The sequence below is a fragment of the Colletotrichum scovillei genome (genome assembly GCF_011075155.1).
Source record: "Colletotrichum scovillei strain TJNH1 chromosome Unknown Contig00014, whole genome shotgun sequence".
NCBI lineage: Eukaryota > Fungi > Ascomycota > Sordariomycetes > Glomerellales > Glomerellaceae > Colletotrichum > Colletotrichum scovillei.
In genome coordinates this window covers 590,795-610,750 of record NW_023336272.1, presented here as the reverse complement: position 1 = coordinate 610,750, position 19,956 = coordinate 590,795, and the positions used below count along the sequence as shown (strand labels likewise).

The following is a 19,956-nucleotide window of genomic DNA, read 5'->3' as shown; positions in this document are numbered from 1 at the left end:
AAATTTAGTTTATTATAAAACTAGTCTTATTAAAATTATAAATATTTAAATTTATAATATTATATTTTATAATTCTATTTATAAACACGATATATTTATAATTATAATTATTATTTTATAAAATTTAAAACTTATTATTTTTTAATATAAAGCATATTATAATTAGTAAGTAATTAATTTATTATTTTTAATATTACGAAAACGGGAAAAAAGATTTAATATCTAAATTAAAAATATATTTAATTAACTTTTTTTAAATAATATTAAATTTTATAAGTTAAGTATATTATTACGTTATAATAACGTTTTTTTAATTTATAACTTAAAATAATATAGCTAATATTATAAATCTTTATTACGGCCCGAATACTAAAGTTTTAGTTTTTTAAATAGCTTAAATTACTAAGTTTAATTAAGTATTTTTATTATATATTATTATTATTTTTAATAAAGAAATACGTATTATAATAATATAAGTAGTACTATAGTAGCTAAGTAGCCTATTTACTTATTTAGCTTACTCGCTTATTATATATATTATATAATATTAATAAAAAAATAATCGCGCTTATTTATAATATTTAAAAAAATTACTTAAATAGCGTTCTTAGTTTATTAGTAGTTTAAGTTATATAATAATTATAATTAATCTTTTAAGCTATATAAAGGATATATAACTTAGTTATAATTTTTTAATAAGCAGTATAAAAGTTTAAAAATATTACTTAACCGTTTTTATTAATTTTATACTTTTTAAAATAAATCTTATTATAGTTAGAGGCCTTTTATATTTATATATTATATCTTATAATACTTTATTATCTTTTAAATATAGTATAAAAAGGATCCTTTAATATAAAATTAATTTCTTAACTAACGTCCCTTTATAAGTTAAATAAATTATTAGTACTTACTTATATAAGTCTATTAATATACTATTATATAGTATAAAAAGGACTTTTATATAAGCTATTTATTTATTATATATTATTATTTTTTTTAGTCTTAAGCCCCTTTTATAGTATGTTCTTAAATATATAGATCTATCTAGCTTTTAAATTAGATAGTTAAGTTATAAAAGAACTATAAATAGTAAAGTAGAGGTTATTAAAAACGATTTTTATTTTAAATAAGTAATAATATAAATAAATCGAGGGCATTTTAAATAGCTTTAAATATACTATAAAATTTAATAACGTATTCTATAATTAGAATTTAAAAACTTTAGGACTAGTAATTAAACTAGCTTTTTATACTTAATTTTTATACTATAAACCTAAATAAACCTCGTAATAAAATAACTAAGCCGAGCTTAAATTAAGCTTTAGTTTTATTAATATATTATAAATAAAATAAGCTCGCTTATAGAATAATTTATAATACTAAAAGTTATTTAATATTAATAAGATGATAAAATAATAATATTACTACGTTTAGTTATAATTTATAACTAACCTTAATGTCTTTTAAATTATTAAATTAAATACTATCCCTTTATACTAAGCTATTTATTAATAGAATATTAATTTTTAAAATATTTTTAAAAAGCTCTTTACTTAGGCTTTTAATAAAATAAGCATAAACTTACTTAAGTTTTTATAAAAAAATAATATCTATTTAAGAGTAATATTAATAAAATTAAATATAGCGAGTTTAAAATTATAAACGCTACTTTATTATATTTTTAAAAGCGTTTATAAAATTTTATAAAACTAGATATTAATTAAAGTTAATATTAAGATCGTAATAATTAGTTTAGGTTACGTTAGATCGTAATAATTAGTTTAGGTTACGTTTAAGTTAGTAATATTAATAAAATTCGTAACGATAATATTTCTGCGTAAAGAATCGAGCTTAGAGCTTAAATAAAAGCTAGAGGGTTTTAAAAGACTCTATAAATATTCTTAATTTTATCTACCTTAATTAGTATTATTAATATTATCATAATAACTATAGTAAAAGCTTATAAAAAGAGCTATAATAATAAGTAGTAATAAGAACTACGAGTTTTACTATAATATTTACGTTTATTAATAAAGTAATAATAATCGTAGCTATCTCGTTTTTAAGTAATATTAATTTTATATAGTAATAAAAGTTTTAATAAAAATTAGTTAAAAAATAGTAAAACTAGCCCGGGATTTATAATTATAATGATAATATATATAGTACTATATATTAAGTTAGAAGTAGAAGTATAAAACTTATATAATTTAAGGAATATTTTAATATTATATTTATATTTAAAAATAATAGTATCGAATAGTATATATAGTTTTAATTATAGTAAAAGAATAGTAAGCGTTTATTAACTTTAGTAATAATATATTATAACCGGATATATTATACCCGTAAATAAAAACTTAATTATAAGTATATTTTATTTTTATTTTATAAATATTAAATTTAATATAGTAACCGAGCTATTTATATTTACTTTATTATAGTTAATAAGGTTCGTTTTAATTAGTACGAGGTTTCCGAATTCCTAAACTTCGTTCTAATCTATAGTATTTAGGAAGCTAGTAAATTTAGAAGTCCTCATTTTTCGAATTCTAAACCCGACTTATAATAAGTAATTATTAGTTTTTATTAAAGGCCTATCTAAAATAAATATATATTTAATTAGAATAATAAAAAGGTCCACCTAGCTATTAATAATACTACCTTCTAGCTATCCTACTATTTAGCTATAGTAAACTATAAGTTCGTAATTAAGTTTTTATTAAGATTAATATTAAATCTTACCCTTTAGTATTTTATAATCCGTATACGAGTTATATACCTCTCAATAGAGCTAGGGCTATCTATGTGCTTAGTGGGCCCCACGCCCTCGATGTACCTTATTGGTAATCGGGTTTCGGGGAAGAGCGTCTTGACGACGGGCCCCGGGCTTTAACTATACTGTAATTCCCCCCAACCCTTGCATGCCCGAAGGAAGGAGAGCAGTAGTATGATCTTATAACAGTTCTGTACATTGCTTTGACTTAAAGCCATTCCATGTTTCAATCATTGAGTTTATTTCAGCACATTAGCTATCAAGGCCCCGCCAGCTATCCATAGCCATGCCTACATACGCCATTATAGGGGCAACAGGGAACACAGGAACGGCACTAATTGAGCAACTATCTCAAGACCCTGCCGCCCACATCCGAGCCTTTTGCCGCGACAAGAACAAGTTGCTCAAAGCATCGCCCTACGTCCTCGACAGTAAACGGGTAGAGGTCTTTGAGGGAAGCATTGACGACGTCGAACTCCTCGCGCAATGCATCCAAGGCGCCAGAGCCGTGTTCCACGTTGTTAGCACAAATACGAACGTGCCGGATTGTCATGTCGGTCTTGATACAGCGAAGGGCATCGTGGGTGCCCTGAACATGATCGAGGCCGTGTCTTGGTCATATGATGTTGCGCAGCGCGAGAAGCTGCCCAAGATCGTCCTCCTTTCATCCGCGACCATTGAAGACCACCTGTCCAAGCACACACCCGTGTGGCTCCGCGCCATTTTACTCAGGTCTGCATCAAATGTATACGAAGACCTCCGGCAGACCGAGGCGTTTCTACGGACACATGGCGACAGGATCACTACCATTTTTATCAAGCCTGGTGGCCTATCCGTCGACAAGCAGAGAGGTCATAGGTTAGATATGAATCGAGAAGAGTCCTTCATCTCGTATCTGGACCTAGCGGCCGCGATGCTAGAAGCAGCGAACGATGAGAGTGGGCAGTACGATATGCGGAATGTTAGCGTTGTCAATTCTGGTGGAAGCGCGAAGTTGCCATCTGGAACGCCTTGGTGTATCTTGACTGGTTTACTTCGTCATTACTTTCCGTTCGCGCACCCCTACCTTCCAACGCCGGGGCCTGCTTGAGAGAGATCGTAAGATGACAACTAGAAATTAAAGTGAAGGAACTCCCAATGTGTATCATAGAGGGGAACTTCGACTTCGTCCGCTTCGAACCAAGGCTATTAGCATTATATTCTGACAACTTTGAAACGTGTGGTTGCCCCGCAGGTTCCATCAAAAACCACTTTCATCGTAAGTAAAAGCGCATTGAGGCTTGATCACACATTGCCCGCGTTCATGTCCCTTATTACGGGTTACAATCTTGGAATAGCCCTTCTCCATCATATCTTATTCAGGGTCTGGCGTCCGCTTCTCATCTTCTGAAATCAATTCTCCATTTCAATGCAACTCGCCAATCCTCAATGCTTCGCAGACCAGTAGGTGGTCATTGATGTAAGACCCACAAGCCACGATTGAAAAATCACTTCACGCTCCGGTCACTGGTGTGTTTTCTTCATTTGCTATTCCCGAACTATCTAATGACAAGCCTTCTTGAAAAACCAAGTTCATATCCTGATTCGGCACGCATACGGTCCCTTCAGCAAGTTCTCAGCCTCTCCAAGGCTCAGTATCATCCAAGAATCCACCTGGCCATAAAACACTCATTCTGCCCGTTACTTCAGGTCAGGTCTATTCCAAGCTTCGTCGAACCCCGTGCCCATGATCCATTTCAGCTCTGCAGTCATTCCCCGCGTAGATCCGAGGGACATGCGCGCCAACTTCAACCACATGTCCCCCTTGACTGGAAAGTTAGCACTCCATGCACCCCCCTCATAGGCTTTGGCAGACTCTTCCCCGTTCCTCAACGCCCGTATGAACTTGGCCACGTGCCCGTCGTCGTGCTCCTTGGTCACCGCAGCATAGAGCTGCTTCCAGTCCATATCCTTGGTGAATTCGTCGTAGTACTCTATAATTGCCTCGCTATAGAGGTCGGGACAGCGACAAAATGCGTAAAAGGCCAGGTCCAGTCGTCCTTTCCACTCTACTAATCGCAGACGGTCTTCCATCGAGATCCAATCCTGTTTGTTGAAGATGCTGAAGAAGATGGAGCCAGTGACTACATGCATGAGGAAGAAGTCGATCTTGCGCTTCCTAGCGGGACGCTGACTGGCTCCGGCAACGTAAGCTGAAAAACTGATCATCTCCGCGGTGCGACGCTCCAGGTCTACCGGGCGGATGCGAAATTGGGATGCGATAGGCGCGAGTTCGCTTGCGGCATTGTCCATGACGCCGTTCCTCATTCTGTTCCAACGGTCTTCCCACTTAGGGGCTGTGAAGATGGCCTTGTTGTTCTGGACCTGTTGAGATAGCTCCAAGAGCGATGGCGACTGTTCTGGATGAGGTTGGCCGTTGGCCAGAATCTCGCTGCTAAAAAGGAGTGCGCCGATATGGCCATCCTCGTGGGTTGCAGCTTGTGCAAGGGCTTCGGCGACGATTCCAGGCTGCCCCCACTCGACGCCTAGTCCCAGGTGGATGAGAGAATGATACATGCCCTCGTACATCTTAATCAGCATCTTCTCAGCCAGTGGGGTGCGCGAGAAGACAAAGCGGTTGACCACTTGTTTCCATCCGTGCTTGTTGATTTCGCCTTCAAAGAAAGCTAGAAAGGTTGAATATAAATCGCAGGTGCCCAATAATTCGCTCAGGTTTTCTACATCTTTGTTGAGCTGCTGCAGAACCTTTGCGTTGATCTCTGGTTTTGTTCGTTGAATATCCACTGTATCATCGTATGCCCTCTGGAGATCGCTCGAGTCGGCACCCAGGGCCAAACACGTCAGAATGCTGTGCGCGGTGTGGTTGTGACCAGTCACGTCCCGGAAAAAGATATGCCAGTTATCATGGTTGACTTGCAGAAGGTGGTTTGCTTCATTCAGAGCATCTGGCGAGACATCAGCGTCGCGTAGGATGCCAGTGTGCTCGGAAGAAAGAGCGATTTGGGAGGCCATTTGACGATGTTTGTTCGAGTTATGCCCAACGTAATCATGAATTGTATGTAGCTTTGTGGGATAATGCGAAAGTTAGTAAACAGGGCATTCCTCTTAAACATGGTGATGCTTGTCATCTTGGCTCGGGGTTCATGACGTCGGGTTTCCGGCTCCATGACCTATTATGTTCGACGACGGTACCGCCAGAAGTCTTGTTTTCTTGTGTGTGTTTTTTTTTTTTTTTTTTTTTTTTGCATAGTCCCCCCCTCCCTCACGTAGAATTAAAGCGGTCTGCAATGACTGATGGCAAATGTGAGAGCTTTGGGTCCAGACTCTGAGGACGTATGCCTGGTTCCTGCGCAAGACAGATCCGAAGCTACAGATTGCCGTGCATCTGCACGTGACTAGCTAAACTGCATGCCGCCGTTGCCCTGAATTACATCCCCGTTGATCCACCGGCTGGCGTCGCTTGCTAGAAAAGCGACAATCTGTGCAACGTCGTCAATCGTTCCGAGGCGTTTCGCGGCGCTGGGCAATCGAGAGAGCTCCTCAAGCACTTCAGGCGGGTCTTGAGCATGATAGTCGGTCATAGTTGGGCCAATAGCGATGACATTGCTGGTCAGTCCGTGGAGAGCGGCTAGTTCCTGGGCCCAGAATCGCGACAGACATTCGAGGGCGGCCTTGGATGAAGCCCAGGCTGCGAAGGGCACGTCCGGTCGGCGCGCGAGCACCGAAGAGCTATTGAACCCCGGATCCGATCATTAGCGAGAAATATTCGCTCACGGTGAGTTCCACTACAGTGGCGCGTTGGAATACCCACATGCTGATAATACGACCCCCGGCATGCGGCAGGTTGGGCACCACGGCAGAGACAAGCTCCAGGGGGGCTTTGGCGTTGACTTGCATGCATCTGCAGAAAGACATGGGTGTAATTCAGCATCGGCCGTACGCATACATCAGATAACAATAATATTGACGGACCTATCAAAAAGTTGCCCCGGACTTTTGAGTACCGGGGTTGGTGAGTCCGGATCAAGAGCTGCGTTATTGACCAAGATGTGGATGGTGTCGGCTTTCAGCCCCGCAAGCGCTTTCTCCACCAAACGGTGGCCCGAGCCATTCAGGGAGAGGTCTTCCTGAACACATGTTGCCGCAACGCCTTTGGATCTGATCTCTACGGCGAGTTCATCTGCGGCCGGCCTGCTGAGATCCGAGACGAAGCAGATGGCGACGTTTGCACCGCGGGAGGCTAGTTCGAGCACAACTTGCTTGCCGATGCCTCTAGAAGATCCGGTCACAATGGCGTTCTTCCCAGCGAGACTCAGGGACTCGGGGCTATGTTTGGGACAGTTAGTTGGTACTATCGCAGGAAAGGGTCCATGACGAACATCGTATAATGTGAAACGGCAGCCATCTTCCGATGCAATATGGAGTACAGTCGTAATGCAAAGAGAGTAACAATGACTAATGACGGCAACAGGAAAACTGGCAGCAGGATCAAGGAGTATTGAGCGACTTGTTTGACTTATTTCCCCCAAGGAAAACGAATGAAAGCAAGGCCTTTTATGTCGCACACGTTTTTTTTGCAATACTTCAAGAGGGAAATCTTCTTGCGATTACCACACAAGAGTACAGTTACTAGTCTCAGTACTCAACAGCGAGTCGTTTCTGAATCCATTCTCTGGCCGAAAGCGTGCCCCATTCTCCATCCATGGTCGGCTTCCAAGTCCCCGGCACTTCACAGCCCCGGACTGATTCGATCACCTCATTGGGATTGGGCACGCCAAAATAGACTAGTGAATACCTGTCTATCACTTTCACGCTCTTTTCGCCCCGGGGACCCTCACTGCCCGGGGTCTCGTGCTGTTTCGGAGCGACCACGCGGTGCAATGCGCTCTTCCACCTCCCATTAGACAATTGCTCGAGCATATCCCCGACGTTCACGACCACAGCGCCGGGTACGGGCGGGATGGGTCGGAAAATGTGCCCGTCGTGCACCTCGAGTCCGCCAACCGCATCCTGAAAGACGATGGTGAGCGTTCCGAAATCGGTATGCGCGTTGAGTCGCTTGGCATTTTCCAAGCCGGGCTTCTGCAGGGGCCCCGAGGGATAAAAATTCCAGGTCATGTGGCAGTCATTTTCCGAGTGGATGCGACTGAAGTAGTCGCGGTCGTCAATCCGCAGGGCCTCGCCCAGGGATCGAAAGAGGTTGTGAGCAAGCCCTTCGCAGTCTGTCCACCACGATTCGGCAAAGGCTCGAAATCCCGGCAGAACGTTCTCGGGAAGCCACTTGTTGGGAGGAACCGTAGCTGAAAAGGGGTTTCCAAGCTCCAGTGTCTCTTTGCAGTCGGGATTGCTCTGGCGAAAGGCGTCCGCTTCATCGGGGTCGAAGACCATTTGGACGGTGTGACCGAGCCCGGTTTTGGCCCAGCCGCGGTTGTCGTCAATCTCGCCACTGGGAGGATGGGCGATCAATTCTTTCTCTCTCGCGTCCAGCTCAAAGAATCGCCGAGACTGTCATGATGTCAGTAGGTACCGGTACGGCACTCACTTGACCATAGTGAGATTTCCGGTCATACCCATTCAAATGCCTGCTCGACCCTTTCTTGTGGTATCGCATGGTTAGAAAGATAGACGAAACCGTATTCCCGGAAGGACGCGTCGAGTTGTTGGACGGCCACTCGTCGTTTCGCGTTGTCGGGAGAGACAAGTGATTGATAGTCCACGACCGGCACGCGCGCTGGTTCAACGTATGCAGAATCGACGACTGAGGTTTCGGCCATATCGTTGCGCGGGGACATTTCTCAATGGTACTAGTAAGCGATCATGAGTACTCGCAAGTTGATTCCAGTAACTAATCTCATTTTTACTACGTGACATCGATTGAGGTCATATATTCGCACCCTCAAAGCTGGTCGGGCACGCTCACCATGTCCAATTTGACCGCCTCTCCCGAGACCCGAGAAACATGGCGTGTTGAGTCCCAGTCTCTCATATACACGCACTCACGCGGCGGCTCATTTTCGGATGTTGGGGTGATGGGCATTAGATGTCTTCATATAAGATAATGAATTTGATGCTCAATTGAAGCGTTTGCATTCCACAGCTTTGTATTGAATGCGCTGATGCTGACGGCACGGTCTCCAGCTCATAAAGTGAGATTAAGCCCGACATTCTGCTTGCCGATCTTGCAGATACTTCTGAAACTTTGGAGCAAAGTCTTTTGTGAAAGCTGAGTCTAGCATCTCCTCCAGTCGAACAATCTTGTCCCCGGCCTTGCTGAAGTGCAGAAACGCTGCATATTCCATTTCCCATGGACCAAAAGGAGACTCCCCAGTGGAGACCGCATATACTGCTGCCTTACTTTTGGCCGCATCATGCAACACTTCGTGTATAGTCAACTGAATCCCAAGGTTGAGTTAGTTCTGAATCGGTCAATCGGGATCAGTTGAGCTGGATCCCCGGCGATGTCAAAGGTTGCAGACTACACAAACCTTGTAATTGCTGACAATACCCACCAAAGCCGGGAGGGCACGTTCCACAGCGTCCCGTTTCCTCTCTGGGACCCCCAAGCCAAAGGGAAGCGTTACTTGGGTAAAATCATCGGCAAAGACGGCCAGCATCTCACTAGCATTCCACCGTTTCCATCCATCAATGAACTTTTCGATAGTAGCCGCCTGCGAAGACGCTGTGTCCATGATTTTGGCGCGTTTGGTGTTGATCTGCTATGTTCGCCGATGTAGAGACGCGTGTAATTTCGATATGAAGAGATGGATGGTGTGATGTGTTGCAGGGCTTGTCGGGTGGGATCTCGTGCTGATTATTGTGGTAGAAATAGACACCAGTGATGAGCCGACAATAAGCAAAGCTATTTGGCCCGAACTCCGATCATCCACAAGTTCTCGGGATTGACAGCACGGTGACCGCGAAGACACGCTATCGTTGGGTTTGCGTACGGAAACATTTTCAGAAAGGCCAGCGATACAACTGCAGCTCATTTAAACCCCCTTGTGCATGCAACTGGTAAGTTTCCGAGACCATATGCTAGGTGCTGCTACGTAGTGGCTCGAAGTGCAATTGGACAATTCTTTTAGCTTCGTCCTTATCATGGATATCACTTTTCAAGGTCAGTTCTGAAACGTAAATGCCTTTCCTTGCACGGCCTGGACTAACTCAACCACTGCTCAAAGATGTTTCCGGGTGTGAAGCCGCTCTTTTCGAGTGGGCTGAGAGCTACGATACCAAGGACTGGGACCGGCTTGAAAAGTGCATCGCACCGACATTATACGTAAGCTTCACAGTATCCGATATTTTAGAAGAATGTTCCGATGACAATTTTCTTCTCAGATTGATTACCGCTCCATATTCAATAAGATGTGGCAGGCTATACCAGCGGCCGATTTCATCCAGATGGTGTCGAACCCGCATTTCTTAGGAAACAAGCGAATCCGGACGCAGCACTTTGTCGGCGGGGCAAAAAAATGGTCTAAGAAAAGCGCTGATGAGATGGTGGGTTACCATCAGATGCGCGTGGCCCATCAAAAGTACGAGGACGAGGACCTTACTAGTGTTGCTCTCAAGGGCCACGCCCACGGAATTGCCACCGTGTTCTATCGCAAGATGGATGATTCATGGAAATTTGCCGGCATCGAACCTACTATTCGATGGTCGGAAGATGACTATGAGAAAATATTTATATAAGCCAGTGGGCAAGAATACTACAAGCAGCCAACATGCTTTGGCGTTCCGGGTTTCTGTTAGACTAATGGGGTTGGCCCTCGAAATTAAACGATTCCGTTGCGTGACCGCCTCCGGAGCATCTGAAGCCGAGTTTTGTTGTGCGCCTTACACTTCACAGCATCGACTTCATTCCAAGTTGTAACCCACTTGGCGCCACTCCCGCTACATTCATTGTACTTTTTCCGAATTTGAGTTAAACTCATGTTGCAAAAGCTCTAAATCTGCCTAGCCTTGCCTTCCGTCATCTGAACTCGGCCGCATGATCGCCAAGATCTGCTACTGCTTCTGCTACCTTGCTTAAGGTATTTCGGTGCAAGCCTCATTGCTACTCACGTCTTTGAATACAGATGACCGTTATGTTTTATTTACCTCCATGTTTTTGTCACAGCTAAACGATAATAGGTTGTGCCCTTCCCTGTATCTAACTTTTGGTTGTGGGGATAATCAACCTGCGCATGTGCTTCGGCAGCACAAATTCCCATAAACTCTAGAGAATTCGACAACGATCATAAATACAATGCCAAATTCATGTTTGGTCAATTTCTATCGTTCAAACTGGGCTATGTAAACCCCTCCCAGTGTCCGAGGTACCCGGTTTTGCTGCTTCGGGGTTCCGCCGAATGATTTGATGTTTCCACCACAGACCCGAACGAGGCCAGTCCCGGTCTACCGGTCATCTGGTCGATTCCGACATTTCTTGCACCCCAACTAGAGTCCGCGCGGGCTTCCTGAACATAAAGTGCCATGTTACCAGGAATGCGATCATTCCCATTCACACTTTATCTCTACTAGACTAACTGTTCACTCCACCGCCAATATCACGATCAACCAAAATCATGGGTTCCATTTCACCTCCCGTTTCGCCTTACCGCCTGGATGACAAGGTCGCGCTCGTCACCGGTTCCGGTCGTGGTATTGGTGCAGCTATGGCCCTTCAGCTGGCACGGTCTGGTGCTAAGGTCGTCATCAACTACGCAAAGTCAGCAGAGTCGGCCAACAAAGTGGTGCAGGAAATTAAGAGTCTCGGATCTGATGCCATTGCCATTCAAGCCGACGTGAGCAAAGTGCCCCAGACGGTTCGCCTTTTCGAAGAGGCTATTGCGCACTTTGGCAAACTGAACATTGTCTGCTCGAACTCGGGCGTAGTTTCGTTCGGCCATCTTGATGAGGTTACCGAGGCAAGTTTTCCAAACCGATAATGCCCTCCTCGCATGTATATCCTCAAGAGAATCGGTTGTTTTTCTAACTTGAAGCACGTATAATAGGAGGAGTTTGACCGAGTCTTCAACATCAACACGCGAGGCCAGTTTTTCGTTGCACAGCAGGCCTACAAGCATGTTTCTGAAGGCGGACGTATCATCCTCATGAGCTCTAACACGGCGGTTTCCTTCTCGGTACCCCGACATGCGGTGTACTCGGCGTCCAAAGCCGCTATCAACGCCGCCGTGCGTGTTCTTTCTAAGGACTGTGGCAAGAAGAAGATCACTATCAACGCCATCGCTCCCGGCGGGACTGTGACGGACATGTTCCACGAGACGGCCAAGGATTACCTGCCGAACGCGGAGAACCTTACTAAGGAAGAAATTTTGAACGTAAGAGAGCTCTTGTTCTTGTTTACAAACGCAGTTGCGACAACAAAAGAGACGAGAACTGACCCATTGATCAATCAGATTGTTGCTAACGTGTCCCCGCTCAAACGCTGCGGCTATCCAGACGACATCGCAAAGGTCGTCGGGTTCCTTGCCTCTGAAGAGTCAGAATGGGTCAATGGAAAGGTTATCGAGATCGATGGGGGTGCAGCTTGATATCAGTAGGTAGATAGACTTTATTTCTAGTATTGACTAAATTGAAACCTTTCCTATCATTGCATTCAATTACACAAGCATCGATGTCGGCCACTAGGTTTCTTGTTAGTTCCACATGAAATGCTCAATAATTCTATCAAGATCCAATACAGCGGCTGAAGAAATACATCGACATCGTGACCAAATTGTTTCGGGCAACCGCGCGCGTTCGAGACGCGTACTACATGTAGTCACTAATACATCATCGGGCACATAACATTGAATTCAGATCATCTTCTCTATCGCCTGTAAGTGAATATTGCGAGTAAATCGAGCGGTGTTCTACGAAAGCAAGAACCAGCGCCTGACGCCATCCCGTGAGTGGAAAGCGACTTTTCTATCCTCGGCTAATTTCCTCAAAACTTCGTCCACAAACGGCTCCAACGCCTTTTCCCTCATCACGTCGTCCAGCTGACTACCATGCATAGCGAGTACAAGTTCCTTTACTGTGACGCTGGCCATCCTTCCCATCCCTCCTCTCTCGCTCTTCAGCTTACTCATAATGCCGAGACATCGCTCTTCGCGACGTGTCTTGGATGCAAGCTCTTGAGTGATCTTTGCCGTCAGATTGGCGATGATATCGCCGTGGGCGGGATATCCCACCGCACATCCCTGCATCTTCATCTTCTCAAGGGTCTGCATGTAGAGGCCGAGGTGCTCCACAGCGCTGGTCCCGTGGCCGAGGGCATTGTCGCCTGTAAACATGGCGTTTTCCTCCTCGAGCACAAAGCAGACGTGACCGTGCGAGTGGCCTTCTCCGTGAATAGCCCGTAGGGTGGCACCCTCAACGCTGAACATCTCCCCGTCCGCGATTGGTCTCTGTCCCTCGGAAGGACTGTGCTTGAACACACGATCCGAGAGGTCTGGAAACATTTGAAGGAGATCTGGCACGCCGCCGGTGTGGTCACCGTGCCAGTGCGTTAGCATTATGTGCGAAAAGCCTATGCCATGCTTGCCAAGGGTGGTTTCGACCATGTCCGCCCACTCGCGCATTCCTTGGCCGGTGTCAATGAGGAGCCTCTTCTTTCCGGTGCCGACAATGTAGGTGTTTGTTCCCTGGAGCGTAAACTACAAGCAGCCATGAGTATCGGTGATTTTTCATCAACTCATCTATATACAAGAGTCCGATGTAGGTTCTGTTCTTAGCGTACCTTGCCGGGGTTTTGCCCGAGTATTCGGATCACCCTGGGGCTCAGCTGTTGGATGTCTTGGAGTTTTGGTAGTTGCGCCTGCTGTGTCTCAAGATAACTCTCAAAGACAGACACATTGAGCGCTTTGTTGATTTGCCTGTAGCCCCCTTGGCCCATGTTGCACAGATTCTACACGCAGGGTGCTTAGACCATGAGAACTATGGATGTAGGGCTCACACGGGAACATCATGAATGGAAAGGGATGAAGTCACTACTTACTTTTGCGGGATCCATTTACCCCTCTTCCCTCAAGTGGTTTAGCATCCACGATAAGGTCAAAGGGAATCCGCTTGAAAAGGTAAAGATAAGACGGTTACTGTTCAGAGTCCTGTGCCATGGTGTTGCATTCAGACGCATTATCGGGTTTAGGCATCGCCTTGATTCGGCTTCCGGGGCCACCGGAATTCGGGTGCGAAACAATATGATGCTCCTTGCCCCCCGAGCAGGGGCGAGTCAACCCCGTGAGCCATCTGTTAGAGTATAGCATCTTTTTTTCAGGCTGAAACAAGTATCACGCATATGGATTTGTCTACATTGAATACAGAGCAGCACTGCAGATTCAAGCCGAAAGGAGCCCGATTAGCACTTAAATTTAGACTTATTCATCAAAGGACCTCCTCAAAACCAGTCCTACTCCAATACGGTGGCACCCAAAGCTACAATACCACTGCCTCGATTTTCAGCCTATTTTCATTCTATTACAAACATCATCCACAATGGAAAGCTCCTCGCGTCTTCTTTACTTCAGTAACGAGTTTCCTCCAGCGGACTCGCAGATGCTGCTGCGGCGATTGTACCTAGACAGCAAAGACAAAAGACATCCTCACCTTTCCCGCTTCCTGGAGGAAGCAACCGCCGCCGTTCGTAATGAGGTTGAAAAGCTTCCTCTTGACCTGAGACGGCTTGTTCCTTACTTTGAGTCGGTTCAGAGCCTGGCAGCGGATCGTAAACTACGTCGCGGTGTGTTGTCCGGCTCCGTCGACGGCGTCCTCCTATGTATCATACAGATAGGATCGTTTATCCGGTTAGTCCTTTGAGAAATCCCGCAAATTCGATGGGCTATCCGATTAATTACAAGAATATAGCTACTGCGAGACTAAGTCGGGCCAGTTCAACCTCTCCGGCTTGGACAACACCCTCCTCACGGGCCTAGGACTCGGTCTTCTCGTCGCCACCACAGTCTCACTTGCGCCATCATTGGAAGTCCTCCCTTCTATAGGAGCCGAAGTTATATCTATCGCCTTTCGTTTAGGTTGCTTTGTGGCTCAAGTTTCCCAGACTTTGGAGCCTCTGGACGAGGAGGGAACTTTCGACTCATGGGCATATGTCGTTCATGGTGCTACGACTGACGAAGTCCAGCAAGAGCTGGAAAGTATCCATTCTCGACAGGTACCGTACATCCTGACTCATTCTGTCTCTCAAGAAGAAAACCCAGAAACCGAATTCAGACTAATAATTCACAGCGAACTCCCGAAGCAGCCAAGGTCTTCATCAGCGCAAAGAGCAGAACGTCAGTCACTATCAGCGGACCTCCATCGCGTCTCAAGGAGCTCTTCCGTACCTCATCTTTCTTTAGAAATCAAAAACCAATCCCGCTGCCGGTGTATGGGGGCCTTTGCCACGCACCTCACGTATACACTAAACAAGATGCTGATCAAGTCGTTGGCTCTCTGGTGCTAGAACAGGAGCTCTTCTCGCGGTTCCCTGTTCTGGCACCCAGCAATGGCACTCCCTTTCTTGGAGGAAGCGCCCGCCAGCTTTTCCGACAGATCATCTTTGAGATACTTACTCGTCAGATTGTTTGGGACAAGATCGTTGACTATGTTTCTGCGAATGTTGGCACGACCCAGTCTCAAGGAATTGAACTAATGGCCTTTGGCAATTCATTGCCCATGCAGGATCTTCAGACAGCCTTGGACAGTAGAGAGACAAAAGCAGCTGTGAACGTCGTGGATCTACTAACAAGCATCATTGATGTGGAATCATCGTCTCAAGGACAGAATCCTCGGTCGCCGCGAGATTCCAAGATTGCCATCGTCGGCATGGCTTGCAGGCTACCAGGGGGCGCAGTTGACTCCGATATGTTATGGAATATCCTAGAAGAGGGGCTCGATGTGCACCGCGTGATACCACAGGATCGCTTCGACGTAGAATCGCACTACGACCCCGAGCGTAAGAACATGAATGCCAGCCACACACAGTTTGGCTGCTTTGTCGACGCCCCAGGTTTGTTCGACGCCGGGTTTTTCAACATGTCTCCCCGAGAAGCGGAACAAACGGACCCAATGCAGCGCTTGGCTCTCGTGACGGCCTTCGAAGCCCTAGAGAGGGCTGGCTTTGTTGTTGGCCGTACCCCCTCGTCCCACAAGACTCGCGTTGGAACATGGTACGGTCAGGCCAGTGACGATTATCGAGAGGTCAACACAGCTCAGGAGATTGGCACGTACTTCATACCGGGTGGCTGCCGCGCCTTTGGTCCTGGCCGCATCAATTACTTCTTCAAGTTCTCGGGGCCAAGCTTTAGCTGCGACACGGCCTGTTCATCGAGTCTGGCCACTATCCAGGTCAGTACGCAGTTCCGCCCTTCACTGTCTTTTGTTTTTCTCAGCCGTTGACCATGATCTAGGCCGCTTGCACTTCTCTTTGGAACGGCGAAGTTGACACCGTTGTCGCCGGAGGCATGAACATACTCACCAACTCGGACGCATTCGCCGGCCTCAGCAATGGGCACTTTCTCACAAAGACGCCGAATGCTTGCAAGACGTGGGACGTTGATGCAGACGGCTACTGTCGTGCTGATGGAGTTGTCTCGTTCGTGATGAAGCGACTGGAAGATGCCGAGAAAGATAACGATAATATCCTAGGAGTCATCTTGGCAGCTGCAACGAATCACTCTGCCGATGCCGTGTCTATCACGCATCCCCACGCAGGCTCGCAAGCGTATCTTTATCAAAAAGTGCTTGAGAGAGCTGGTGTAGACCCTTTCGACGTGAGTTACATTGAGGCGCATGGTACTGGCACGCAAGCTGGCGACATTCAAGAACTCACGTCCGTCACCGACGTCTTCGCACCCCTCTTGAAGCGTCGAAGCACGAAGCAGCCACTTCATATCGGAGCTGTGAAGTCCAACGTGGGTCATGGCGAAGCTGTTGCAGGAGCTACGGCTTTGCTTAAAGTGCTGCTCATGTTCGAGCGAGAAATGATACCGCCTCATGTAGGCATCAAGACGGCTCTCAACCCCAAGCTCCCCGCGCACATGGACCAGCGAAACATACGCATTCCCTTCGAGGCCACCTCGTGGCCTCGAACGCCACATCGCAAGCGCCTCGCGATGGTGAATAGCTTCAGCGCAGCCGGCGGCAACACATCACTTCTGCTGGAAGATGGCCCCAGCCGAGCAACAACGGGGGCCGATCCTCGACCATCCCATACCGTCGTCGTCTCGGCGAAGAGCAAATGTTCATTGAAAGGCAATATCGAGCGCCTGCTATCGTACATCGAGAGTCACCCCGCGGTTCATCTATCAGATTTAGCTTACACCACCACTGCCCGCCGTCAACATTATAACTACAGGTTCGCGTTCCACGTCGCGGAAGTTGACGGACTTCGGACACAACTGTACTCGAGCCTGAAGCAGCTCGACGCCCACCGTCCAATCTCGAGCACGCTCGTACCATCCGTAGCCTTCACCTTCACCGGCCAGGGCGCGTCTTTCAAATCCTCGAATCTGCAGCTGTTCCACCACTCGCCCGTCTTCCGCTCACAGATTCTCACGCTCGACGCCCTCGCTAGGCGGCTTGGCTTCCTGTCCTTCATCCCGGCAATTGACGGCAGCCATGATAAGGATCACGACCACGGCGCGGTCATCACGCATATCGCCCTCACTTGCATGGAGATTGCGCTGGCCAGGTACTGGGAGTCTCTCGGCGTCAAGCCGGACGTTGTCTTTGGTCACAGCTTGGGTGAGTACGCGGCTCTCTGCGTCGCGGGCGTTCTTTCGGCAAGCGACACTATCTGCCTCGTGGGCAAACGGGCAGAGATGCTACAAGAAAAGTGCACAGCCGCGAGCCACGGCATGTTAGCTGTTCGAGCGTCCGTGGACGAAGTCGAAGCAGCTGCGGGAGACCTTTCTTATGAGGTTGCATGCATCAACGGTCCCAAGTCAACGGTTCTCGGCGGTACCTGGCAAGATCTGGAAGCTGTGAGAGCTGCTCTTATAAGTAGGAGCTATCATTGCGCTACGATCGATGTGCCATTTGCTTTCCACTCTGCGCAGACTGACCCCATTCTGCAAGACTTTGAGGCCTTTGCCCGAGAGGGCATCATTTTCCGTGAACCTAGAATCCCTATCATTTCACCACTACTCGCCGAAGTTATCTGCGACGGCAAGACCGTGGACAGTACTTATTTACGGAAGGCAACGAGAGAGACCTGCGACTTTCTCGGTGCCGTCAACAAGGCTCTAGAAATTGGTATTATCGACAAGGACGTGCTCTGGATCGAGATGGGCCCACACCCGGTAAACACCAGCTTCTTGAAGGCGACTTTGGGTCCAAACTGCGTTGCTCTTCCTTCACTTCGCCGTGGAGAAGACAATTGGACTACCCTTGCCGACAGTCTTGCTAGCTTGCATTCTGCAGGTCTTGATGTTGACTGGAATGAGTTCCATCGTCCATTCGAGAGTGAACTGAGGTTGTTGGACTTGCCTACGTACAGTTGGAACAACCAAAACTACTGGATTCAGTACAACGGTGACTGGGCTCTTGTCAAAGGCAACACGTTCTACGAGAGCCCGAAGCAAACCAAGGCTGCGCTGCTGCCAGTATCGTCTTTCCGAACCTCACTTGTTCAGGCCATCATTCACGAGGAGTTTCATGGCACCTCCGGCATCGTAACGATGCAATCGGATCTCATGTCCGCGGACTTCTTCGCTGCGGCTCACGGCCACAACATGAACGGTTGCGGCGTCGTCACCTCGGTTAGTGATATCTTCAATCTATGCCACCCCTGTCGTATCTCCTATACTAACACCTGGTGAACCAGTCCATACACGCAGACATCGCTTACACACTCGGCGAGTACATGACGAAGAGACTAGGAACTCCCGTGAAATACGAGCATTTCAACGTCGCCAACTTGAGAGTCGTCAAGGGCCTCGTTGTGCAAACTGATACCTCACGGCCACAGCTCATCCACGTAACTGCCAGCACCAGCAACATCGCCAACGGCATCAACATGCAGTGGCACAACACGGATAGCAACGGCGCAGCCGAACCCGAGCCCTTTGCCACAGCCACCGTTATCTCCGGCGATGCCGACGAATATCTCAGATCATGGGTTCCTATCACGCACCTCGTCGAAGGCCGCATCGAGACCCTACAAGAGATGGCACGGAGGGGCCAAGCCACGCAGTTTTCCAGTAAAATGGCCTACAGCCTCTTCGCCTCGAGCCTCGTTAACTACGCGGACAAGTACCGCGGCATGCGCTCGGTCGTCATGCATGAGTTCGAGGCCTTCGCAGACGTGCAGCTCACCACAGACAAGGGCGGCATTTGGACAGTGCCACCGTACTTCATTGACAGCGTGGCTCACCTCGCCGGGTTTGTCATGAACGTGACCGACGCCCACGATACAGCGGGCAATTTCTGCGTCACGCCCGGTTGGCAGTCTATGCTCCTGGCGAGGCGGCTCGAACCCGGGGTGCAGTATCGGTCGTACGTCAAGATGATCCCGTCTCGGGATGACACGGGGGTCTTCTGCGGTGACGTATACATCATGAGAGGAAGGGAGATCGTCGGAATGGTTGGGGGAATTCAATTTCGTCGGTACCCAAGGATCCTTCTCGACCGATTCTTTTCTCCACCAGACTCCAAGGCCGCAAATTTGTTTGCCTCGTCGCAAATCCCGCCGAAGGTCTCTTTGCCGAACCGAGATGCCCCTCGATTGGTATCACCAACTACTTTCCGCAACAAACAGGCCTTCTTAGATGGAACGGAAAACCCTGTCTCCGCTTTGTTCCCATCGATCGAACCATCGTCCGGGCCTTCGAGCATGGCTTCCGCTCTTGGAAGTGAACCGGAAAGAAGTGAGACTCCCGCGACAGAAACGAACCGAAGCCCGGAGAGGATGTCGCCCGCTCCCGAAGACCCCGATAGCATCGCAGTCAAGGCCACGCTCATCATTGCTAGTCAGACTGGTATTGATGTTGCGGACTTGAGCGACGACACGAGGCTCGGGGACGTTGGCGTGGACAGCCTCATGAGTCTAGTCATTGCGGAGAGATTCCGTGGAGACCTCGACATTGCGGTCAACAGCAGTCTATTCCTGGAGTATCCTACACTGGGTGCTCTCAAGGACTGGCTTCGGGAATATTACAATTAGGTAGATTTGATAATATACTGGTGCAAGTTGG

At 47.0% G+C, this 19,956-nt stretch overlaps 7 protein-coding genes across 7 annotated transcripts; 4 read left to right on the top strand and 3 right to left on the bottom strand.

Moving 5' to 3' along the window:
* Positions 1-3,065: 3,065 nt before the first annotated feature.
* On the top strand, positions 3,066-3,869 carry HER10_EVM0007584 (stcQ; the record flags this gene model as incomplete). The annotated part of the gene is made up of 1 exon (XM_035477137.1): positions 3,066-3,869. The coding sequence occupies one exon, from the start codon at positions 3,066-3,068 to the stop codon at positions 3,867-3,869; it is 804 nt and encodes a 267-aa protein (XP_035325812.1).
* A 590-nt stretch (positions 3,870-4,459) lies between these two features.
* HER10_EVM0009122 (uncharacterized protein) lies at positions 4,460-5,791 on the bottom strand (the record flags this gene model as incomplete). Its single annotated transcript, XM_035478621.1, has 1 exon — positions 4,460-5,791. The coding sequence occupies one exon, from the start codon at positions 5,789-5,791 to the stop codon at positions 4,460-4,462; it is 1,332 nt and encodes a 443-aa protein (XP_035325823.1).
* A 383-nt stretch (positions 5,792-6,174) lies between these two features.
* Positions 6,175-8,390, bottom strand: HER10_EVM0007664 (uncharacterized protein; the record flags this gene model as incomplete). Its single annotated transcript, XM_035477213.1, has 5 exons — positions 6,175-6,508; positions 6,591-6,680; positions 6,752-7,105; positions 7,575-8,266; positions 8,307-8,390. 5 exons carry the CDS (start codon positions 8,388-8,390, stop codon positions 6,175-6,177), a joined length of 1,554 nt encoding a protein of 517 aa, XP_035325813.1.
* A 1,524-nt stretch (positions 8,391-9,914) lies between these two features.
* On the top strand, positions 9,915-10,471 carry HER10_EVM0012982 (uncharacterized protein; the record flags this gene model as incomplete). Its single annotated transcript, XM_035482356.1, has 2 exons — positions 9,915-10,058; positions 10,118-10,471. 2 exons carry the CDS (start codon positions 9,915-9,917, stop codon positions 10,469-10,471), a joined length of 498 nt encoding a protein of 165 aa, XP_035325841.1.
* An 875-nt stretch (positions 10,472-11,346) lies between these two features.
* HER10_EVM0008728 (uncharacterized protein) lies at positions 11,347-12,315 on the top strand (the record flags this gene model as incomplete). The annotated part of the gene is made up of 3 exons (XM_035478238.1): positions 11,347-11,679; positions 11,776-12,035; positions 12,108-12,315. The coding sequence occupies 3 exons, from the start codon at positions 11,347-11,349 to the stop codon at positions 12,313-12,315; spliced, it is 801 nt and encodes a 266-aa protein (XP_035325821.1).
* A 321-nt stretch (positions 12,316-12,636) lies between these two features.
* On the bottom strand, positions 12,637-13,661 carry HER10_EVM0004967 (uncharacterized protein; the record flags this gene model as incomplete). The annotated part of the gene is made up of 2 exons (XM_035474593.1): positions 12,637-13,422; positions 13,506-13,661. 2 exons carry the CDS (start codon positions 13,659-13,661, stop codon positions 12,637-12,639), a joined length of 942 nt encoding a protein of 313 aa, XP_035325796.1.
* A 599-nt stretch (positions 13,662-14,260) lies between these two features.
* HER10_EVM0004288 (uncharacterized protein) lies at positions 14,261-19,925 on the top strand (the record flags this gene model as incomplete). Its single annotated transcript, XM_035473938.1, has 5 exons — positions 14,261-14,568; positions 14,630-14,933; positions 15,008-16,108; positions 16,171-18,522; positions 18,588-19,925. The coding sequence occupies 5 exons, from the start codon at positions 14,261-14,263 to the stop codon at positions 19,923-19,925; spliced, it is 5,403 nt and encodes a 1,800-aa protein (XP_035325793.1).
* Positions 19,926-19,956: the final 31 nt, after the last annotated feature.